The sequence below is a fragment of the Mesocricetus auratus genome, unplaced genomic scaffold (assembly GCF_017639785.1).
Source record: "Mesocricetus auratus isolate SY011 unplaced genomic scaffold, BCM_Maur_2.0 Super-Scaffold_100004, whole genome shotgun sequence".
NCBI lineage: Eukaryota > Metazoa > Chordata > Mammalia > Rodentia > Cricetidae > Mesocricetus > Mesocricetus auratus.
In genome coordinates this window covers 7,447,062-7,468,897 of record NW_024429189.1, presented here as the reverse complement: position 1 = coordinate 7,468,897, position 21,836 = coordinate 7,447,062, and the positions used below count along the sequence as shown (strand labels likewise).

General features: G+C 48.7%; 2 protein-coding genes across 9 annotated transcripts in view; both read right to left on the bottom strand.

The window, feature by feature from the left end:
• Positions 1-4,603, bottom strand: part of Ehmt1 (euchromatic histone lysine methyltransferase 1) — a 128,622-nt gene extending 124,019 nt beyond the window's left edge. The window contains exon 1 of one of the 2 annotated variants that reach the window (XM_040745283.1): positions 4,553-4,603. In XM_040745283.1, coding sequence (XP_040601217.1) covers positions 4,553-4,573 — 21 coding nt within the window. In that variant the 5' untranslated portion in view covers positions 4,574-4,603. The remainder of the gene's footprint in view (positions 1-4,552) is intronic. The other variant, XM_040745284.1, reaches the window with a different exon arrangement.
• A 7,113-nt stretch (positions 4,604-11,716) lies between these two features.
• Positions 11,717-20,256, bottom strand: Arrdc1 (arrestin domain containing 1). 7 transcript variants are annotated; one of them, XM_021235047.2, is made up of 8 exons: positions 20,082-20,255; positions 14,129-14,239; positions 13,481-13,531; positions 13,239-13,393; positions 12,908-13,090; positions 12,634-12,807; positions 12,114-12,555; positions 11,717-12,034 (listed from the first exon to the last, which is right to left on the bottom strand). In XM_021235047.2, exons 1-8 carry the CDS (start codon positions 20,197-20,199, stop codon positions 11,967-11,969), a joined length of 1,302 nt encoding a protein of 433 aa, XP_021090706.1. In that variant the 5' UTR covers positions 20,200-20,255; the 3' UTR covers positions 11,717-11,966. The 7 variants fall into 7 exon arrangements, with proteins under 7 accessions (XP_021090706.1, XP_005083792.1, XP_021090705.1 ...); XM_005083735.4 differs by having other exon boundaries at positions 12,634-12,810; positions 20,082-20,254; XM_021235046.2 differs by having other exon boundaries at positions 12,114-12,807; positions 20,082-20,256.
• Positions 20,257-21,836: the final 1,580 nt, after the last annotated feature.

Sequence of the window (21,836 nt, the reverse complement as noted above, 5' to 3'; positions counted from 1 at the left end):
TGGGAGGACAGAGGGGATGGGGGATGGGGTGGGGGTGGGGAGTAAATTCAAACTGGACTTCTTTCTCAACTGCAATAGAATGTTGCTGACTTTCAGAAGGCTGTGATACAACAGCTCAGTGGAAGAGTTCTTGTTTAGTATTCATGACATTTTGTTGAGACAAAAGCTTTGTGAAACATAGTGGTCTCAAGTCCTCACTGATCCTGAACATACATTTAAGACCTAGGTAGAATCCCTGGCACCTGGTGGTGATGGTGCACACCTTTAATCCTGGTGCTCAGGAGACGGAGGTAGGCAGATCTCTGTGAGTTCAAGACCAGAGCAGTCAGACAGAGCTACACAGAGAAATCTTGTCTTGAAAAATCAAAAAATTAATAAATAAAAAGAAACCCACAAAAACCTAATGTCAAGTTTTTGCCAGGCAGTGGTGATGCATGCCTTTAATCACAGCGTTTGGGAGGCAGAGGCAGGTGGATATCTTTTGAGTTCAAGGCCAGCATGGTCTACAAAGAGTTCCAGTACAGCCAGGGCTGTTACACAAACAAACCCTGTCTCAGAAAAAATAAAAACAATCTCTGGCATGCCCTCACACACGCACCAAATCCTTCATAACTGACTTCCAGCAGGAATCCCATGCTTACCCAATCTTCTTCAAGTGTAACATCAGTAAAGTTCTACAAGGTTCACTGCCACTGACCCTTTTTTTTTTTCTGGTTTTTTTTTTTTCCGAGAAAAGGTTTCTCTGTATTGTTTTGGAACCTGTCCTGGAACGCACTCTGTAGACCAGGCTGGCCTCGAACTCACAGAGATTCGCCTGCCTCTGCCTCCCGAGTGCTGGGATTAAAGGTGTGAGCCACCAACTCGACCCTTTTTTTCTTGAGACTTGCCTTGAACTTGCTACATTACTGAGGATGACCTAAAGCTGCTACTCTTCTTGCCTCTACCTACCTAGTGCTGGGATTAAAAGGAATTCACCACCACACCCAGTTTAATCTAGCCCAGCACTCTTACCAATTCATCTGCATTCTTAGCCCCATCATTTACTTAAGCAACTACCAGAAAATACATTCCACCCCAGGGGAGAGGGCGCTCTCAAGAGCAAGGAAGGTAGGCCAAACTCCAAAAAAAAATGCTGCATACCAAACAGTTCAAGAAAATGTCCATTCTAACTAGCAGGTGACCACAGAGTGTAAAAGAATTAAATTCCTCATCTTTTATTACGGGCAGTACACAGATCATCCCTATAGATGGTGAGTAAAGACATCACATCAGCATTCAAAAACATGAAGTAAACACTAAAGAATTAAAAGCTGCCACTGCCTTTGTAGAAGACAAAAGAATTTCCAACGTCTCTTAGCCCTCACTTTTAAAATTATACATGCATATACCATTCTAAAAAAATTGTTTTGGGGGTGTTAGTGTGTTTGGGTTTTTTTTTCTCTGTAGAACTGGCAGTTCTGGAACTCCCTCTACAGACCAGGCTAGCCGTGAACTCAGAAATCTGCCACCCCTTCCAGTGCCAGGACTAAAGGCATGCCCAACCACACCTGGCTGTTTTGACTTTTTTTTAGACAAAGTACCCCAGGCTAACCTAATTTATGATCTTCAGCCTACATGTGCTAAAATCACAGGCTTGCATGTTCATACCCAATTAAAATTTAAGACTGAAGGAACAGCAAAGCTAGGCATGGCAATACACCTGTAACCCAAGGAGGATCAGAAGTTCAAGGTCAACATTAACATCATAACAAGTCAGAGGTCAGCCTCATATACATGAAGAGACCCTATCTCCACAAAAAGAGAGAGAGAGAGAGAGAGAGAGAGAAAGAGAGAGAGAGAGAGAGAGATACAGGCAGGCATGGTGACATATACCAACACTCACACAAAAAAATTGTCACGAGTTCCAAGCTAGTCACATCAAGGCTCTGTCTCAAAAAAAAAAAAAAAAAAAAAAAAAAAAAAGGAAACATTGGGACTGGAGAGATGACTCCACAGTTAGAGCACTTGTTGCTGTTTCAGAAGACTGAGATTCAACTACCAGCATCTACTTAATGAGTTCACAACCACCCTAACTTCAGTATCAAGGGCTCCACTGCCTCCACGGGAACCAAACATGCAAACATAAATGCAAATAAAATATACACACACATAAAATTACACATAAAGGCAAAACATTCATATACATAAAATTAAATAATGTTTAATCTTAATAAGAAGATACATATTAATCACTCTGCTAAGTACAAGATTTTGTTTCGGAATACGCTCCTGCAGCACGATATTTTTGCTAAGACAAAAACCCTATGTATCACACTCTGATCCTGTTATCAGGATATACATTTTATACCCCAAAAGTGGAGGAGCCACATTAATATTAAAAATGGAGAATAGAGGATATGTTAATAAACCCCTCCACAACATCAGTAATACACAAGTTGGAGCTAAGTTTCAAGTGTCAGCGCTAATGTTAATCATCCCAAAATTAGTGACCCAAATGTGAGGATGAGCCCAAACCTACCCTATTCCACAGGACCAACATGACAAAAGACAAGGGTCTCTCACCCTGCCAGTACCTCCATGATAAACACTTAAAATCATAAACCCAAAGGCACGTGTAACACACTATCAAACATGGGCTCTGTAGTCACACATCTGTATCTTCAACTACAGCATGCCCTCTGTAATCCTGGGGCTATGTGCCTGTTGCTTCACCGGCAAAAGGATACCAGAGAACCTACTTGGTAAAATCACTGTCATGTCTATAGGCTACATAATGCAGAAAAGCCCTAGAGTAGGGATGGGACCAGGTACAGGTTCAACAAACACACACTCTATGTAAACTGTCTGTGACATCAAAGATAACTGGAGGCCACTGACACCTCCACCTTGGGTGGGGGGTGGTTCTTATTATATATAGCTCATGCTAGCTTTGCACATGCAATCCTCCTGCCTCAGCCTCCGAAGTGCTAGGATAACAGGCATGCAATACCACTCAGTTTCTTCCATCAATTAGTAACACCAATTATGTGCCTGACATTGAAAAATGGTGGCTGGAGTTCAGCAGTTAGGAGCATTGGCTGCTCTTCAGAGGTCCTGAGTTCAATCCCCAGCAACCACATACTGGCTCACAACCATCTACAATGGGATCTGATGCCCTCCTCTGCCAGGCAGGCACACATGCATAAAGAACACTCATATACATATAAATGTTTAAAAAGGAAGGAAGAAAACTGGCCAGGCCTACAACTGACCAGGCAAAGTTACTTACCCCTGCCAAGTATTATTTTCCTCATCTGCTAATAGGAAATAACAGTACCCGCTGCACAGGCCATTTAAAAAAATGAATGGGGTAACTTCTCTGAAGGACTTAAACAATGCCTGGGACACAGTGCTCAATAAAAGACGAGAATCATTCCTTTCTTACAAGCCTGGAAATGACTTAGGGTCATCTCTTACACACTTGTGTTCCTGGTGCCTGTCAGTTCCTGAACGTTGTTAAGTACTCCACAAATCCTCGCATCAGATCTGAAAACTCGCCTTCACTTATATGATTACCCCTCAAAAAGGCAAGAGAACAGAAATTCAATGACCATACATTATCTGGGGTAAAATGTACTGCTGAGCCTATGCACCGCACCACACATGTGCCAGCTTCTCGCTACACCTTCACTTTCTGAGGTCTGCAAGTCCCACAAGCTAACTGTTCCCGCGGCTAATCTCGGAAGAAAACTGTTATGTTACACTTTCTTCCGAACCGGCCCAGCATTTCGGCCCTGCGAACACAACACTAGTGCATTCTGCGGACCCCAACTCCTTGCCGGCCTCTCCGCTTAGGGAAGACAGCGGTCCCTCTCGCCGGGACACAACGTTTACGCCGCAAAAAAAAAAAAAAAAAAAAAAAACCAGGAAGCAAACTATCCCGCAGAAAGAGCAGAGGGAAGGCCACCACGCGAACAAAAGAACGCTAACTCGCCGTCCCCCGCCGCTTTAATGCCATCGGTGAAGAAATAAACTTGGGTCCGCAGACATTTCTCTGTCGAGCGTGCTGCCCGTGGTCACCCTGCTGCTGCGGCTTTGTGCGCGGGAGACCAGCGGAACCAGCCAACTTTTCCTTAATGATGGTGCCACGCTCTCGGTGGCGAGTGAAAGGTCACGGCGCGGGGCAGCAGGCGCAGGCCGGCCTCATCTCCGCCGCGCACAAGTTGGCCCGCGCGACTTTGCCTTTTGTCTCCGCCACCCCCGCTCCGACCCGCCCGCAGTCAGGCTCGCGGCTGCGGGATGCGGGGCCACGGCCTCCTATCGCCCGCCGCGCTGCTGCTGCCGCCGCCGCCGCCGCCACCGCCGCCGCTGCTCGGGCCCGCCGCGCACAAAGCGCGCCGGCGGAGCGCGGGCCGGACGCTGGGGCCTCGGCGCCGCCGCCTGGCCCGAGACGGCGGAGGCGCGCGGCCCCACCCAGATCGCAGCACGCCCGGGTTCCTGCCCTCTCGCCTCGGCTGTTGCCATCATGACCACGGCCCGCGCCACGGCGCCGAACGCCGGCCCCGCGCCTCACCTCAGCATCCGCGGCGGCCATGGCCCGGGCCCGCAGCGTGGCCCCGCCCCGCCCGCGCGCCATCGCCCCGCCCGCGCCTCGCGGCCTAGGGCCGGGGCGGGGCTGGCCGGCCAGTCGTGCGCCTGCGTGAGCACCCGCGGCTGCGCACCCAGACCGGGCCGTGCGGCGCCTGCGTCCGGAGGCGAGGCCAGGTGGCGCCTGCGCGCTGAAATTCAACCTGGGCTCCTGGAACTGAGACGTCTTCTCCAAGGTGTCCGTTTCCCGTTTCCTTGGTTTCGCTCCCTTTCGTTTACCTGCGGTCCAAAAATACTACTTGGAAAGTTCTAGAAATAAACTAGTCGTAGATTTCAGGTTAAGCATCATTCTTGAGTTAGCAGAAGAAATCCGTGTTTCTGCTTGGTTCTGCAAGAGTGTGGATTTTGTCCCGCGCGTGTCAACTCTACATGCGACTGGCTTGTTGACAGTCACTAGCCACTAACTTTTAACTTGTGTCCCAACAACCCTTATTCTATTTACTAGTGACTAGTGACCTTCCTTTCCAAAATGCTAGAGAAACATAAAGTGATTCTTTTAAGTGAAAAGGCAGGAGATTTCCATAACGCTAAGATAGCCAAGAGAAGAGCAATGCTAAGAACTCACTTTCCGTAAAATTGTGAAAGAAATCTGTGCTAGTTCTGCTGTCGAACTTGACATTGCAGAAGTTGCAGCCACAGGGCAAACGCGCTAAAATGGAAAAGGAACTACAGTTGTAGATAAGGAATGAATAAGAGAGCCGGGCGTGGCAGTACACGCCTTTAATCTCAGCGCTCTGGAGGCAGAGGCAGGCGTATCTCCGTGAGTTCGAGGCCAGCCTGGTCTACAAGAGCTAGTTCCAGGACAGCCTCTAACGCCACAGAGAAGCCCTGTCTCGAAAAACGAAACAAGTTGTGTGTGTGTGTATACATATATAAAATATGCAATCCAGTGATGAGCATATATTATGCCAGAAAAAAGTGATGAGGCTATATGAAAACTTCTGAAAGGGGGTACCTAAAAAAAGGGGAGACAACAAGCTATTTTATTGCAAGTGAGAGATGACTATACCGATTCAAAGATGGATCTGGCCTAGGGAGGAAATAAATAGTATTATATGTAAGGAGAAGAGAGAATTTATATAATTCATGTATAGTGGAGAGGTTGCTTCTACATTTGAAGCTGCTGCCACATCTCAAGCAGACTTGAAAAGGGGGATTAAGGTGAAAGTGCCAGAGAACTTAAATCATCTGAGGAAGATAAAGAAGGTGAAGCAGAGGCAAAAACGGATACACGAGTAAAAAGTTGCTGAGATGTTTCAAACTTCAAAGATTAACTAAGGGTCAAATTATAGTGTGTGTTCCTAAGAAGAAACACAGTAGTAAAGTCATCAGCACTTCCAAACATGGTGGCACAAACCTCTAATCCCAGCACTAGAAGCCTGAACTACATACAAAGAACCTGTTTCCTAAAAGAAAGACAAATGGTATAAGGAATTAAGCCCAAGACTTCACCTGCTAGGCAAGTATTTGATCATTGAACTACAATCCCAATGCTTTTCTTTTTTTCTTTTCCTTTCTGTGAGACAGGATCTATGTTACCAAGGCTAGCCTAACTGAGTCTAATCAGTCCTTGAACCTGCTCTCCCTTTTTTTTTTTTTAGTTTTATTTACTTATCATATTTGTATACAGTGTTCCTACATGCCAGAAGAGGGCACCAGGTTGAATTATAGATGATTATGAGTCACCATGTGGTTGCTGGGAATTGAACTCAGGACCCCTGGAAGACCAGTCAGTGCTCTTAACCTCTGAGTCATCTCTCCAACTCAAACCTGCTCTCCTTCTAACTCAGCCTCTCTTGTTCCTGAGATGACAGGCCTTACCATTAGAGGCTGATTTAATTGTGTATTATTTGGGTTTTTTTTGTTTTATTTTGTATTTATTATTTGTTTGGTTGGTTAATTGGTTGGCTGGTGTTTTTTTTTTTTTCTTTTTTCTCTTTTTTGGTTTTTTGAGACAGGGTTTCTCTGTGGCTTTGGAGGCTGTCCTGGAACTCGCTTGGTAGTCCAGGCTGGCCTCAAACTCACAGAGATCCACCTGCCTCTGCCTCCCGAGTGCTGGGATTAAAGGCGTGCGCCACCAACGCCCGGCTGGTTGGCTGTTTTTGTTTTTGGTTTTGGTTTTGGTTTTCATTTTTCGAGACAGGGTTTCTCTGTGGCTTTGGAGGCTGTCCTGGAACTAGCTCTTGCAGACCAGGCTGGCCTCAAACTCACAGAGATCCACCTGCCTCTGCCTCCCAAGTGCTGGGATTAAAGGCATGCGCCACCAACGCCCAGCTGGTTGGCTGTATTTTTAAGACAGGGTTTCTCTTTGTAACAGCCCTGGCTGTCTTATAACTCACTCTGTAGACCAGGCTGACCTTGAACTCACAGAGATCTGCCTGCCTCTGCCTCCTGAGTGCTGGGATTGTTTTGCCTGCATGTGTGTGTGTCTGAGAGTTGTCGGATCCCCTGAAACTGGAGTTACAGACAAGTGTGAGCTGCCATGTGAGTGCTGGGAACTGAACCCTGATCTTCTGGAAGAGTAACCAGTGCTCTTAACCAGTGAGCCATCTCTCCAGCACCCAATGTATAGCATAGCCCGAGCTGGCCTCAAACTCCTGCTTCTACCTCCTTCAACAAATCCTACTGGCAAGCACCACACAATTGGCTTGTTTTATTCTTTTTTTTTTTCTATTTATTTATTTATTTTTCAGTTTAGATTTAGATAAGAAATAAGGCTGCTTCACAAGTCAGTTCCAGGTCCCTCTCCCTTTCCCTCCCCTCCTCCCGTGCCCTCCCCCCAAGGCTTGTTTTATTAAGTGAGGTCTTGCTGCATAACATGGATGACCTCAAGTATTCCTCCTATCTCTGCTTCCTGAAGAATAGGATTACAGGTATGTTCCACCACACCTAGCCTGGATAATTTTTTTATGAAGTTAAAAATCCACCTATATAGTAACTAAAAGACAATTTTCTTTTTGCATGTATGCCTGCAGGCCAGAAGAAGGCTCCAGATCTCCTTATAGGATGTTTAGAAGTCACCATGTGGTTGCTGGGAATTGAACTCAGGATACCCCCCAGGGATTCTTCTACAATTGAGAATCCTTAGCCATTTACATCATCAGCGTCAAATCTTAGACGTTACACACTCAACAACTGATTTTCCTGACATATTGCATATCAATTAGTAACCTTCGTTGTAATGCCTACACCATTCATCTCCCTATATCTCTTCATATAGTCATTGTATCAACTCAAATCACCACACAATACAGTAAGATTGGTTGAAAGTGAGACCACATTCATGTAACTTGGTTACAATAGTCTCATGACTACTGTTATTAGTGTTAGTTGCTAAATTCTTTTTGTGTGGTGTTTATAAACTTTATCATATGTATATATACAGAATACTATGCTATGTGCAGATTGTGGCATCCACAGGGGGTCTTAGAACTCTTTGCAGCTAGGAGATGCTACTGTATCTTTTTTTTTTTTTTTTTTTTTTTTTGGTTTTTACGAGACAGGGTTTCTCTGTATTGTTTTGGAGGCTATTGGTCCAGCTCGGCCTCGAACTCACAGAGATCCGCCTGCCTCTGCCTCCCGAGTGCTGGGATTAAAGGTGTGCGCCACCAACGCCTGGCGCTACTGTATCTTTCAATTCTAAATTAGTAGAACAATTTAGGCTGATCAGAGGAGCCTTTGAGTCTTTCATTTTATTTAGTTTTGTTTTGTTTTTCAAGACAGGGTTTTTCTATGCAGCTCTGGCTGTCCTGGAACTCCCTCTGTAGACCAGGTGGCCTCATGAACTCAGAGCTCTGTCTGCCTCTGCCTCCTGAGTGATGGGATTAAAGGCGTATTACTACCACCATCAGCAAAGGCTGAGTCTTAACCGCCAATCACAGACACATTTTTATTTCCTTGATTTTTCCAGAAAGCTGACACTCTGCGCTGTATCCTGGAAGATGCCTCCATAAGGGACCTTGGAAAGGGCTTTCTCTGCTTATGAGGTGCACCTAGTAAAGGGTGGCACTGGAGCTTGAGGAAAGTCCTGGATGGAAAGTATACCCAGTTAGGAGACATGTCCCAGCTGCGAGAAGGAATTCTAGCTAAGGGCATGTCCGAACTTTGTGGGGAATATTCTGCTTCAGAAAGATGTGTCTACAAGTTTCAGAGGGTATGCAGGGGAGACTGCCTTGTTGGGTGGATGATCCAACTGAAGGGAAGTAACTTCCTGAATAAGACATCTGTTCCCACAAGAGGAGGCTATTCCAACATGGAGGAATGTACCAGCTGGCAATCCACTCCCCACCCCCATCAATGAGGAGACAAATGAATGCTTTGGTTAGGAGAATATGTCTGACTGGGACCTGTGCACCAATAAGAAAAGCCACTTTGATAGTGGGTGTTCCCATATGTAGAGATGCTCACAGAGTGCGTCAGTTAGGTGTGCTCACCCTAGTTACCCCAAGTTCTGCTAGGCACAAGCTTCCTGTGTATAGGGCAAGGCCTTTCCTGCAGACCAAGGTGTGTGCCACCAACGCCCAGCTCCACGTGAACTATCCTAGGCCACCTCATCTCTATAAACAATTCTGTCTTTCCCATCTCTGAGTCTTCAAAAAAAGAAGCAAAACTGAGGTCTCGTCGGTAAAAAATAAGGAAGTCTTGAGTTTTGACAACCAGTCTAGACTCAGTATCACAAGGAGACAGACTCTGAAAAATGGTTCTGCTAGGTTGACCACTGTGTTCATACACATACAGAGGAAGAATTGGACAGTACCCAGTGAGTACCAAGGATTCTTTAGGACAGCTGAGTTAAGGCTATTTACGATGAACTGAGCCCTTCTGGAGGTCATGGGAAAGTCATGCACCCTCTGCAACTATGACCCAAACAGCCATCTTCCCCAATCCACCTCTCCACGTCACCTTTTCCCTGAGACCTTTTGTTTCAGATAACAGCTGCATAGCTTGCTTCTTTCTTAGCCTTTGTGCCTTAAGTATCACTGCCTCAGAAAAGCCTTACCTGTTCTCTTCACGTCTCATCTTTTATTCTGGATGTATTTTTCTCTACAGCCTCTCCCCTCCATGCTATCTCTTATTTATTTTGGGTGTTGCCTTTTGTTTTGTTTTGTTAAAGAGTCTTATCATGTAGATCAATCTGGCCACAAACTCAGAGATCTATCTACCTCTGCCTCCAAGTGCTGTAATTAAAGGTGTGCACCACCATGCCAGGCTCCCTGTACTCTTTTTTTTTTTTTTTTTTTTTTTTTTTTTTTGGTTTTTCGAGGCAGGGTTTCTCTATGGCTTTGGAGGCTGTCCTGGAACTCGCTCTGTAGACCAGGCTGGTCTCGAACTCATAGAGATCCACCTGCATCTGCCTCCCGAGTGCTGGATTAATGTTGTTGTTTGTTTTTGTTATTTGCTGGAGGTTATTGTTGTGAGTACTATGACACACAAAACAGTGGTCATATACCATATGTCATATAAGAGTACAGGGAGAGCCGGGAGGTGGTGGCGCATGCCTTTTACCAGACAAATAAGATGTGACTGACCTGTTAGAAGGCCACAGACCCTTCCACACCCAATCTGCAGTTAGCCATAGTCACACTGTCTGCCTATCTAGATACTCCTGCTCTAGGCAGGTGAGGTGTGTCCACACTCACATCCATTCTGAGAGCCTGCTTCCCATTCCCATTTTCCAAGTGAGGGAACCAAAGTAAGGGAGTTGAGTGTATGCAGTCAGTCTGAGACATGGTGGGATTCAAACCCAAGCTTCTCTTTCAACTGTAGGCTGTACCTATTCCAGAAGGTTTTTTTTTTTTGGTTTTTCGAGACAGGGTTTCTCTGTGGCTTTGGAGGCTGTCCTGGAACTCACTTTGTAGACCAGGCTGGCCTCGAACTCACAGAGATCCGCCTGCCTCTGCCTCCCGAGGTAGCCGGGCTGGGCAGTGGTGGCTCACACCTTTAATCCCAGCACTCGGGAGACAGAGGCAGGCAGATCTCTGTGAGTTGGAGGCCGGGCTGGACTGACAGCCTCCAAAACAATACAGAGAAACCCTGTCTTGTAAAACAAAACAAAAAAAAAAAAAGAATCTGTGACCTACTTTCTGCCTTTCTCCAAGACCCACCCTTTCCACAGTATCAAATGAAATGTTGGCCAGGTATGTGGCTGCCCACTGAAAGACCATGTTGCAAAGAGTAGACAATAATGTGTTCCTAAAGACATTGGGGTGCAGACCTAGTTGGTTAGGTGATGTGAAAATAAGACAGCCTCTTAGGGCTCAGGGCAGAAAGCATAATTTGGGGATACCAACTGAGCACTGCCAGTATTCTACTTTCTAGTAGGTCTTGTTTCCTGAAAGTCTGTGATCTTGTTGTTGGTTACACAGGCAAGGTGGCCACCCACCATGCCTAACAAAGCTGCTCCCCCATCAGAACCAACTCCACAGTAACCGCTTCCAGTGCAAAAGTTACACACAAAGGACAACAGGCCAATGCTTGTTGCCAGAGATGTTAAGGAGTATGAAGGAGACTGTACGGTGCCTCTGAAATGCCGCTCCATGGAGCCCTTCTCTTTCAATCTTGCTCTAGGGACCAAGTTCATAGTTTCAAGGTCTTGTGTGTGCAACAATGCTCAGAGCTGACAGTCACCTCACGCCCAAGCAGGTTCCTGGCAAGTCCACGAATATTTCGGGTGGCCAGGCATCCAAGAACACCACCTAGAACAATGGTTTGGAATGCAAGCCAGACTGTCCCAAAGAACACCAGAGGGAAAATTCAAAATAAAAAAAATAAAAAAGGAAAGGAGTGGCTAGCACATTTCTATCCAGGTCACAGTCTCAGGGAATGCAGAGATAGGGTGCCAATGAGGTGAGGAAGGGGCTTGAAGCAGAATCTGAGGTAGGATTGGGCAGGCAGAGGGACAAGCTCTCATGTTGCCTTCTGAGGGGCGTGGTGAAGGGAGGAGCTCTGGTGTGTGGGGGGTGGGGCTGGGGTGTCTTTCAGAGGTGTGGTCAAAGGAGGAGCTTAAGGGGTTGTGCTCTTCAGGGGCGGAGTCTATACAGTATGTCCACTTTGAGTCTTAGGACATGAAGACCAGCCGCTTGCCCAGCTCTACAAATAAAGCGCTTTATTTATAGTCTCTCCAGGTCCCAGATCCCTGCCGCCCTACCCCAATCTCTGGAGAAGAGGACTGATTAATTCCAGAGGAGCCAGGAGAGGCTGGTCCATAGGGGTTGTCCCATCGGCTGCGGGTCCTGAGTAGCTGGGCCAGGTAGAGAGCAAAGGCACGAGGCCCTGGGCATCCCGTGCCAGGGCAAAGGCCAGGCCCACCGAAGAAGGTGGCAAGGGTTAGCTCACCAGGGTCAGCTCCCTGGGATCAGGCCAGGGTCTGTGCTGGCACCACAGCTCTGCTCATAGGACGGTGGAGCCTCTGTGGAGAGAAAGCAGGATCGACAAGGGGTTCAAGGCACCCTAATTTCCTCCCCCCAACCCCTGTCACTTCCACTCACCATAGGGGTAGCCCCATGAACCGTACTCTGGGGGAAGAATCAAGGCGCTGGTGGTGGCTACTGGGCCCCCAGAGCCTTCTGAGAAGTAGGGGACAGTGGCGCCTATAGAGATGCATAAGGGAGGGTGCAGAGAATGTCTAGCCGGGCTCCCAACCTGAGCAGAGGGATCGATGGTGGTGACAGACACAGAGCCCAATGTAGTTGACAGTGGCTGCTGCTGCTGAGAATGGCTCTTGGTAGAGAGGGAGACTGGGTCTGAGACGTGGGGGCCACTAGCCACTGCCTCAGCCTCTTCCTGGGGTGGTGCAGAAGGCACAACTGGGGACAAGGCCCCAGGAGAAGACCCTGGGCCTGGACAGGGGCTCAGTGGGGTTTGGTTCACAGCAATATTGCCAACAAAGAGCGGGAGAGTCACGGTGGCTTCAGGTGCCTTCATGGAAACCTGGAAAGAAGGCAGGTATTGAGGAGTCAGGCCAAGGTCACATAGCCTCAGGCCACCCAGCCCCGGGCAACACCAAACCTGTAGGTAATAGTCGATGTGGATAAGGCTGCAGCCAGGGAGGCCTGACTGGGGAAGGGCAGGCACCAGGATCTGTTCTTGCCACTGAGCATGCCTCCAGGCCTTGACCCCTGTACCCTCCACCTCTGCAATGGTTCGCACATCATAGATCCAGCGCTTGGCCTTATAGGATACCTTCTAAGGACAGACCAGACTGTGGGCTTGGGCAGACCAGCAACCCACCCCTCCTGTCCCATGGGAAAGGGACAGGCTTAGGAAGCCAGAGGGCTCTGACCTGTAACAAGCTGGCCACCACAGGGCTGGTGTCCTTGCCTGACTGGTTCTCAATGTCAGCCTGCAGTCGAAGCACCTGTCCCACCACATAGCCACGAAGGTCAGTGCTAGCCGTGAGAACCACACTGCCCGTCTTCACCAGCTTGTAGGAGAACTTCTTGGTAGTGGAGGCCACGTTGGGTTGCTTAAAGTGAAAATGGGGCGGAGCTTATGAATCGAACACAGAATGCATTTCTGTGGCATGGGGACAGGCTCTCAGCCTGTAGAGGCTGGCTGCCTGGTTTGAGAAGGCTGAAGGGAATAAATGAAGGAAGCCTCTGTTCCATCCTCACCTCAATATCTGGGATGGTGTTGAGGTTCAAGGGGCTCAGGATGTAGAACACCAGGCTACACTTGTGATCCTTGGAGAAACGTGGAGTATCGATGGAGGCTTTCACTTGGTGTACAATCTTCCCAAAGGGTCCCTCAAAAGATGTGGGTGCTGTGGCTACAGAGAGAACAGGGATTGGCAGGCACCTCCTACCTGCAGGTCCCACCATTTCAAGGCTGAGGTCCCCACTGGCCTTCCACTCACCAGGCAGCAGGAACTGAAAGGGGAAGTTGTGCTCTCCAGCCTGCAGACTTCCTACAGAGACAAGAAGGAGGTGGGAGCAAACCAGAGGAGATCCACAGTGGCCACAGTGCCAGAGCAGAGGTAGACACCGCAGTCCAGCAGTCCACACTACCGGCTGCAGCCCTAAACAGTGTGATCACAGCAGGAGCTAAAGGCTACGTAGAAGGGCTTGGTTTAAATGAGGGTGTGAGGCTGCAAATGTAGTTGGTAGTGTTTGCCTAGCACACACGGCTCCAGCTCAATTCCAAGGACTGCATAAACCAGTTGGGAGATGGAAGCAGAAGAATCAGAAGCTTAAGGGCATCGCCAGATAAATAACATAGCAAGGTCGAGACCAGCTTGGGCTACATAACACCGTCTCAAAAAAAAAAAAAAAAAAAAAAAAAGAATACATAAAGATTTTAAAAATAAAATGTAAAGCAGGAGGGTGGCTGAGGGTAGAGGATAGGGGTGAAACTGCCATACCAAGGGTCAGAGCCCACCCAGACCCAGCACCAGAGAGTAGACAGAGTGAGAATCCAAGAGACAGCTGTCGGGAGGGGAAGGGATAGACTGACCCCATTCCAGGCAAGGGTTGCCCCTGTGATCACTCCTGGCTCCCACACTCACCCTTGTCAGCCAGTGACAGGGAGCTGTTGAAGTAGCTCTCCTCCACCACCCATGCCCCATCGTTCGCCTTGTTGGAGACCCCACAGGAACCCATGCAGGTCACCCGGATAGCTGTAAGGGGAAGGGTGGCATAAGCCTAAGCTAGCTAATGGCCTAGGCCCCTCCCTGTTCCCAGCACAGGAAGTACCCATGGGTCAAGCAGCCTTACCAGCAGAGATGCCTGGGAAGACCAAGACACAAACAGCCTGTCATCTTCCCAAGAATACCTCCTGGTCATCCCCAATCCTGGTGTTCTCCCAGGGAGCCAGGCTGGCAAAGAAACTAATAGGCAGTGTTTCAACTGTCCTACAGACACAGTGGGAGGCCAATAATCTCCTAGATAACCCCTGGGCTACCCCCAAATTGGTTACCTCAGCCTCTGGCCAGACTTACAGAAAACCAGGCGCCCTTTGTTTTATGATGCAAATCAGTTAGGTCAGGAGATGCCCCTTCAGTCTTAAGAAAGCTAGTGCCAGCTCTCTCCCTGCAGGAATGCAGTCAAACTTGTCTGAGCCAGTCAGCAATCTAGCACTGGAAGGCCATTGCTGACTTACTTCCTGAGCAGCAGTGCCCAGGAGGCTGACTTTCTACACTATGAGGTAGCTGATCCTCCCCCACCAGTGGGAGTACCCAGAACAGGAAGCTCGAGAGACAGAGTTCACATTCCTCTGTCTAACAGACACATCCGGGGCCCACTGTGATCAGGTAGCCAGAGGTGAATGAGGAGGCGCAGCTGAAGCTGGTCACAAGGGAGAAGGCTGGGGCAAGGTGGGAGATAGATAGGAGCCAAGGAGAGGCACCCTGAAGTAACACCCTTCTCCCAGTAGGGTTGGGTCATGGTTTCAGCCCTTTACCCAGACTTATTAGACAGGGTCACGGGAGGGTAAGATTATTCAGACTCTTTCATCTTTGTGACAAAGCCACCAAGCAGGAGGAACAAAGATAACCAAGTACCTAGGAGTTGACCACACCTGCCTCACTCATAGTCTCCCTACATCATGGTCCAGGCATCCGGCTGGTACCCACAGGACACTTAGAGTTTCCTCTTACAAACCTTTGGCTCATCCTCAACCCATGCAGCTATGCACGTGTGCACTCCCTCACCCGATGGCTGCCAGCACCTGTTCCCACTCTCGAGGTGGTCCTGCATTCCTGCTGTACCACTCTCTGCCCCTCAAAAGTGCCAATGACTGTCACTCACCCTCCATGCCAGCCCAACCTTATCACTCTAAGCTCCAACCTGATCTGAAATTCACACACTTCTTCTGACATAGCCTTTGGGGTTAAACCACCAACTATTCCCACCCTGGAATCTGAACATCAGTGGCCTCTGAGAAGTTTCTGCACCCCGATAAGCCTCTCCACCAACGCAGCAATCCAAAGCAGACCAAATCAGAAAATGCCCATGTTTAATAGGTAAAATGCTCCAGATGATTTTTATCCCACAGAAGAGACCGAAAAACCACCTGTTTTCTGGGGGACAGTTTAAATACGCTGTGGGAATGGTCTTGAGCATCTCTGGGGGAGGAGCCCTGTTTGAAGGGCTTTCTGGGATGGGGCAGGGTTTGGAGAGAGAGAGAGATGGGAGATGGGAATTGAGGTGCAACTTCCACCAGAACAGCCTCTTTAGGCCAGCAAATACTCCTGAGATGACAGTGGTAAGAGGCTGGAGGACCCAAGATGCTTCACAAAGGGTACATCTCCCTAAGGATGACTGGCCCTACATCAGATACAAACACAAGTATGGAGGTCTTAGCTTAGTCCAGATGCTACCACAGTGCTATCAGGCCTGGCACACAGCTATTCAAATTCTCCATCCTCAATGAACGAGCAATAGCAAACTGGCTACTTTAGCTGTTCAGTGTAGGAGCGGTTTGTTATTTGAATGACCTTTTTGTAGCAGTAGATAAACTGGAACCAATACCCAGTCATCCTGGAAATCAGGGAAAACCCAGGTGACTTACATGTTTACTCATCAGAACGACAACTATTAGGTACTTTGACCCATGCTGAGGTGGGGATGGAGGAATGGACACTCCTTATACTGACAAACTTCTTGTGTTTGCACCCATACATGCCAGGACACCAACAGCTCTCAAATCCTACACTATTTCATCAGGAGTCTGTCATGGCACTGCTTATAACAGCAAGCAAGCATCCAGACTGGACATCCTACAGTTCAGGCCCAGGAGCATGGGACCACTAGACTCCAGAAAAACAAGCAGCATCCAAACTGGGAGTAGGGGGATCAGACCCTGATCTTCCCAATGCCAGGCATTTTCCCACACACCAGGGTTCCTGGGAGGACCCTGCCAGTGTGAACAACCTCCAGTCACCAAGGTGAACACACATCCTGTGCAGCTCATGGCTTGCAAACAGTATGCCTGCTGTTTCCTCAACAGAACACCTGAGGTTTCAGTAGGGTCACAGTCAAGGTATAAAAATTCCCCCCAGAAGATTCCTTAAAGATCCTAGGTTCACTGGCCAAGGACAGTGCCAGCCGCCAGGCATGTACCTTCTCAAATCACTGGAGCAGGGAAAACCACATAATACAGTTCTGCTTGAGAAATGAGGGAGCTCTGAGCACACTAAACAGTCTCTCTGCTGCTGCTGCAAGGTGCTAGACCCAGCTCTCTCTTTCTTCCTTTCTTTTTTATTTAAATTAGAAACAAGCTTATTTTACATGTCAATCCCAGTTCCCTCTCCCTCCCCATAAATTTTTTTTTGTTTGTTTCTCGAGACAAGGTATCTCTTGTGTAGCTTTGGAGGCTGTCCTGGAACTCTGTAGACCAGGCTGGCTTTGAACTCACAGAGACCTGCCTGCCTCTGCCTCCCAAGTTCTGGGATTAAAGCCACCAATGCCCACTCCAGCTCTCTTTCTTTTACAGTCTGCACATTCCTGTGATGGTAAGAATAGGCAGGCTATAGGCAATCACCTGATAAAAGACCCTGATTTCCTGGCTTTTAGTGTTCCTGTTGCTTAATATTACAGTGCTATCCCTCCACTCCCATGGAAAGGTATCTTCTCTGAGGGGCAATCAGGGTCCTGTCACCAGCTCATACCCTGTAACACAGCCAGGAAACCAGGGCAAGCTCTACAGAGCATTTAGTGGCAGCCTGAGGAACAATATATACTTCAAGGTGTCATCTGAGTATAAAAAGCACTTCCTAACAGTGTTCACAACTATAATAGCAGGCAGGCACTAAACTAACTAGGGACCACCAAATTGGCAGGTATTCACCATTGGAGACAGGATGCTGATCTGTGTTTTTTTTTTTTATTATTATTATTTTTATTTTTCAAGACAGGTTTCTTTGTATAGCCTTGGTAGTCCTGGGACTAGCTCTGTAGATCAGGTTGGTCTCAAAACTCACAGAGATCTACCTGCCTCTGCCTCCTGTGAGTTCCTGGAACAAAGCGAGTTCCAGGACATGTTCCAAAGCTACAGAGAAATCCTGTCTAGAAAAACCAAAAAGAATAGCTACCTCTTGGGGTCCTGTGAAGACATAGCTGGCCTATGAAAAATAGAGAGGGCCAGAGAGAGCGTAGGAATTAAGTGCATTTGTTGCTCTTACAGAGAATCCAGCTTCCATTCTCAGAACCCACATGATGGCTCATAGCCATCTTTAAGTCCAAAGGCATTCAATGGCCTCTTCTGAACTCCAGGGGAACACAAGCAAGTAGTGCACAGACACATCTGCAGTCAAAATATGTACATATGTAAAATAAAATGAATAAACCTAACTCAGAAAAGAAAGGAAAAATAGGGAAACCTAGGAGTGGTGCATACATGCAGTCCCAACACTCAAAAGCCTACGTCAGAAAAAAAAAAAAGCCTACGTCAGGAGGATTACAAGTTTGAGGGCAGAATAGAAGGATGTGCCTAAAAAAAATAGTAATAATAAAACAATTCTTTTTAAAACACAGAAAAGAGGGCTGGGTTGGGAATTAGCTCAGTGATCAGCACTTGTAAGAGGCTCTAAATTAAATCCCCATAATCTGGAAAAATTCAGAAAAAGAAAAGCAAGTAGGAGATCTCCATCTGACCCAGAGTGGGGGGTGCAGTGAATCGTAAGAGAACACAGCGGGTCCTGTGGCTCTCCGGGGTCTAGAACACTACTCATTCCTCACCTCTGAGGCAGCTAATATCCTTGTGGATGGGTGCCAACCACTGTCAATCATTAGACAAGCGTCCAATAAACAAGACTGAAAACCCCAAGGAAACGTTTGAGAATATGGGGAGCCTCCTCTACTGGGCCTAGCAGAAACTCCACCACAAGTGTTCTTTGAATGAAAGAAAATAAAAGAACCATGGTTACTTCCATCCCAAGCAGGACTGGAGGAAATTCCAGAGTGGCCTCTACACATACACACACACTCACTCACTCAATTGCCAGCATCCAAACAATCCACCTTCTAGGCCCAGCCCATGACCCTGGGCCCTTGTACAGCTGGGACCATCAGCTACAACTCTCTTGGTCTTTGTAAGGTAAGCTGCCCATTTACTCACTCCTTATTCGATACAAAGAGGCCATTTGATAGATAGGTCATCCTTACACTGTAGTTGGCAACAGCCTGTTCACCCCAAGCTCAGCCAGGAGAGAATGACAGAAAAGAAAAACTGAGTGGTTAGTTCTAAATAGGACTTCTCTTCTCCTTGTTGTATTCCCCAAGTCCACAAGTCTGTGGCCTGCACCATGTCCCCTCAGCCAATGTGCAGTTTTATATACACTTCCCATACCTTTTTCGGGTCCATGAGGAACTGACCTATCACTGCTGTAGCCTCTACAAGAGCAACATCTGTTCTCACCCAGACTACAAACTCTCAAGAGGGATACAGCAAGGGAAGTCAATGTGATCATGACCAAGAACCTCACCAAATCAGGGCCTGACAGACACCCACAATCCAACTTCCTTCTAGACCTAGGTAACACCAGGTCCAGGCCAGGTCCAGGGTTTCAACTGGGCCGAGGATGGCTTCGGGTGATAGCTACCTATCCTCAGCAGACACCAAAAGTGTGTGTGGACAACTGTGTTTTTGGCCAAGCAGTCAGGTAGTTCTCACAGAAGGCAAAAATAAAAGAACATCAAGCAAGGACATCCATACAGTTTTTGCGCTCAATGCCAGAGGCTAGGCAGAGGCCACAACAGTGTCCACTTGACCCTAAGAGCTCAGTTATCAAATCCACACAGGGATCCAGTACTGAAGAGGCTGCACCTGAGAGTCCTGTCAATGACAAAAAGAGTAATTTGATCCCCAGCCCCAGAGTCTCAGACGTAAGCATCAGCAGGGGGCTCGGCTCAGCTCAGCTCAGCTCAGCTCCAAGGCCTAAGGACAAGAGCGAGGGGATTGCCAGGACAAACAAGCCCCCTTGCCAGCAACCACAAGCTTTAAGGAAGTCTTAAGCCTTAAAGTGAAAGCAAAAAAGGTACCCTGTGGATCCTGCACTCTTGGACCAGAACTGCTTTTGAAGAGGAAGGTCCTGCACAGAAGCCTGGAGGCGAGCACAAGAGAGGACCAAGAGCATACTTGGTTCCAGGTGGGGGCCCAGCAGGTGCAGAATGAAGCGGACCTTGGACACCTGAACAAGAGAAGACCTGCGTACTTCTACCTCCAGGGTCGCCTGGGCATAGGGAACAAGCGCTTAGGCCCTCACACAGACTCTCGCCTCCCCTAGGCGGAGAGCACAGGATGGGACAGATGCGGAAGGACTGGGCCACCGAGCTGCCTGCCCCGCCCTAGTCTGCTAGCACAGCCGGACCCTGGCGCCCGCGGTTCCGTCGTAACCCAGGGCTCCCGGGAGACCGAGAACCCAGTCTCAGAGCCCACTGACCACGCGGTTTTGGAGAGCCCCGCCCCCACCGCAGGTGAGAACGCGTCTACCCGTTTCCCCGAGGCGACCCCGCGCCCACCTCGGAAGGGCAGTGGCGCTCCCAGGCGCACGCGCACGACCCCAGCCAGTGGCTCCCCAGGACTGTAGACGACACGGTCCTGCCTCAGGCGAATCTCGAAGAGCTGCACCCTCCCCATCCCGCGGTGTCCCGCGCCGCGGTCTGACGCCTGCTAGGGCAGAGGCTTCGAGGCCCGCCCCGCCCCGCCCCGCCTCCCTTCCCTTCCCCCCCTCCCCGACAGAGGACACGCCCAGGCCGCAGGATCCGCCTGGGTCGGAGAACTAGCGGGTGCCCCAAGACCCACCCTTTACCCAAGTACCCGCCCCTTTCCAGAGGCCGGCCTTCCCCAGGGCTGGTCCCAGACTAGAGGACACGCCCACGGGTGGGGACACGCCCCCACACGACCCGCCCCTTTCCCTAGCCTTGCCCTTGAACCTGCCCACACCTGCTCGCAACAGCTCAGTCCTAGTCCCAGACCAGCGGGATTGGCTACCAAATGTGACAGCCCATGCGCTTTGGGCTTAGACCCTCTCCGGATTCTAGCGACCTCTGCCGGTCAGGGGTGAGGTCTGCTCACCTGTCGGCGAGAGCGGATCTCCCGGCACCCATTTTCAACGCTTGGTGGTCACGAGGGGTGCTTGGCTCTCAGGCTGGGTCCCCAGCAATGTTCCGCGGCCATCGTGCTTTGTGCACTGCAACCTGCACCGCACCGTGTTTCCTGGGGTGTGAGTAGAGGCCCAGAAAACAGGTGCTGAACAGCACAGGCTTGGATGGAGCAGCAGGCGCTCAGGGCAGAAGCAAGAGACCCCTGCCGCGCTTGGGCCTGGAGTGAGTGAAGCTGCCTAGACACAGATTTTTTTTTTCAAAACAGGGTTTCTCTGTATTGTTTTAGAGGCTGTCCTGGAACTAGCTCTGTAGACCAGGCTGGCCTCGAACTCACAGAGATCCACCTGCCTCTGCCTCCCGAGTGCTGGGATTAAAGGTGTGCGCCCCCAACGCCCGACTTTTTTTTTTTTTTGATTACTGAATCACATTTTTTAAAAAGGTCTGGGTGTTGGTTGTGAACTGGGGAACGGGTCTAAAACTCTTATGTTCACAATTTACTGTTCTATTAAGCCAATTTAAGCAACCCTGTTTTTCAGTTTGGTAGTGAAATAAATTATATGAGATGTGGCTCAGTGGTACAGCACTCGCCTGGCTGAAGCAAGGCTCTGGTCCCCTAAACTACAAACATATATATAGCACTCTCTATTGCATAGTGGTTCCCCATCGTAGACTGATGTGAGTGTCTCAAGGCTATTTCTAATGTGGGGCTAATATCGTTAAGTGCAACAAATGCATTCTCAACTTACAGTATTTTCTACTATTCACTTTGTGATGGGTTTATCATAATGTAACTAACCCCTGGACTGGAGAGATGGCTCAGAGGTTAAGAGCACTGCTTACTCTTCAGAGGCCCTGAGTTCAATTCCCAGCAACCACATGGTGGCTCACAACCATCCTATAGTAAGATCTGGTGCCCTCTTCTGGCGAGCTGACATATGTATAGCATAACACTGTGTACATAATAAATAAATCTTTAAAAAAATGTGGGCTGGAGAGATGGCTCAGAGGTTAAGAGCACTGGCTGCTATTCCAGGGGTCCTGAGTTCAATTCCCAGCAACCACATGGTAGCTCACAACCATCTACAATTCAATCTGGTGACCTCTTCTGGCATGTAGGCAGAACACTGTATATGTGATAAATAAATATATCTAAAAAAATGTAGGCCTGGC

Excerpts from the sequence above, each read along its gene's own strand:
- Arrdc1 (XM_013123337.3), bottom strand. The coding sequence starts at position 20,199 with ATGGGGAGGGTGCAGCTCTTCGAGATTCGCCTGAGGCAGGACCGTGTC. Across the intron at positions 13,091-13,238 it reads ACACCATCCCAGATATTGAG|CAACCCAACGTGGCCTCCAC; the intron begins GTGAGGATGGAA and ends TTTCACTTTAAG. Across the intron at positions 12,811-12,907 it reads TGGTGGCCAGCTTGTTACAG|AAGGTATCCTATAAGGCCAA; the intron begins GTCAGAGCCCTC and ends GTCTGTCCTTAG.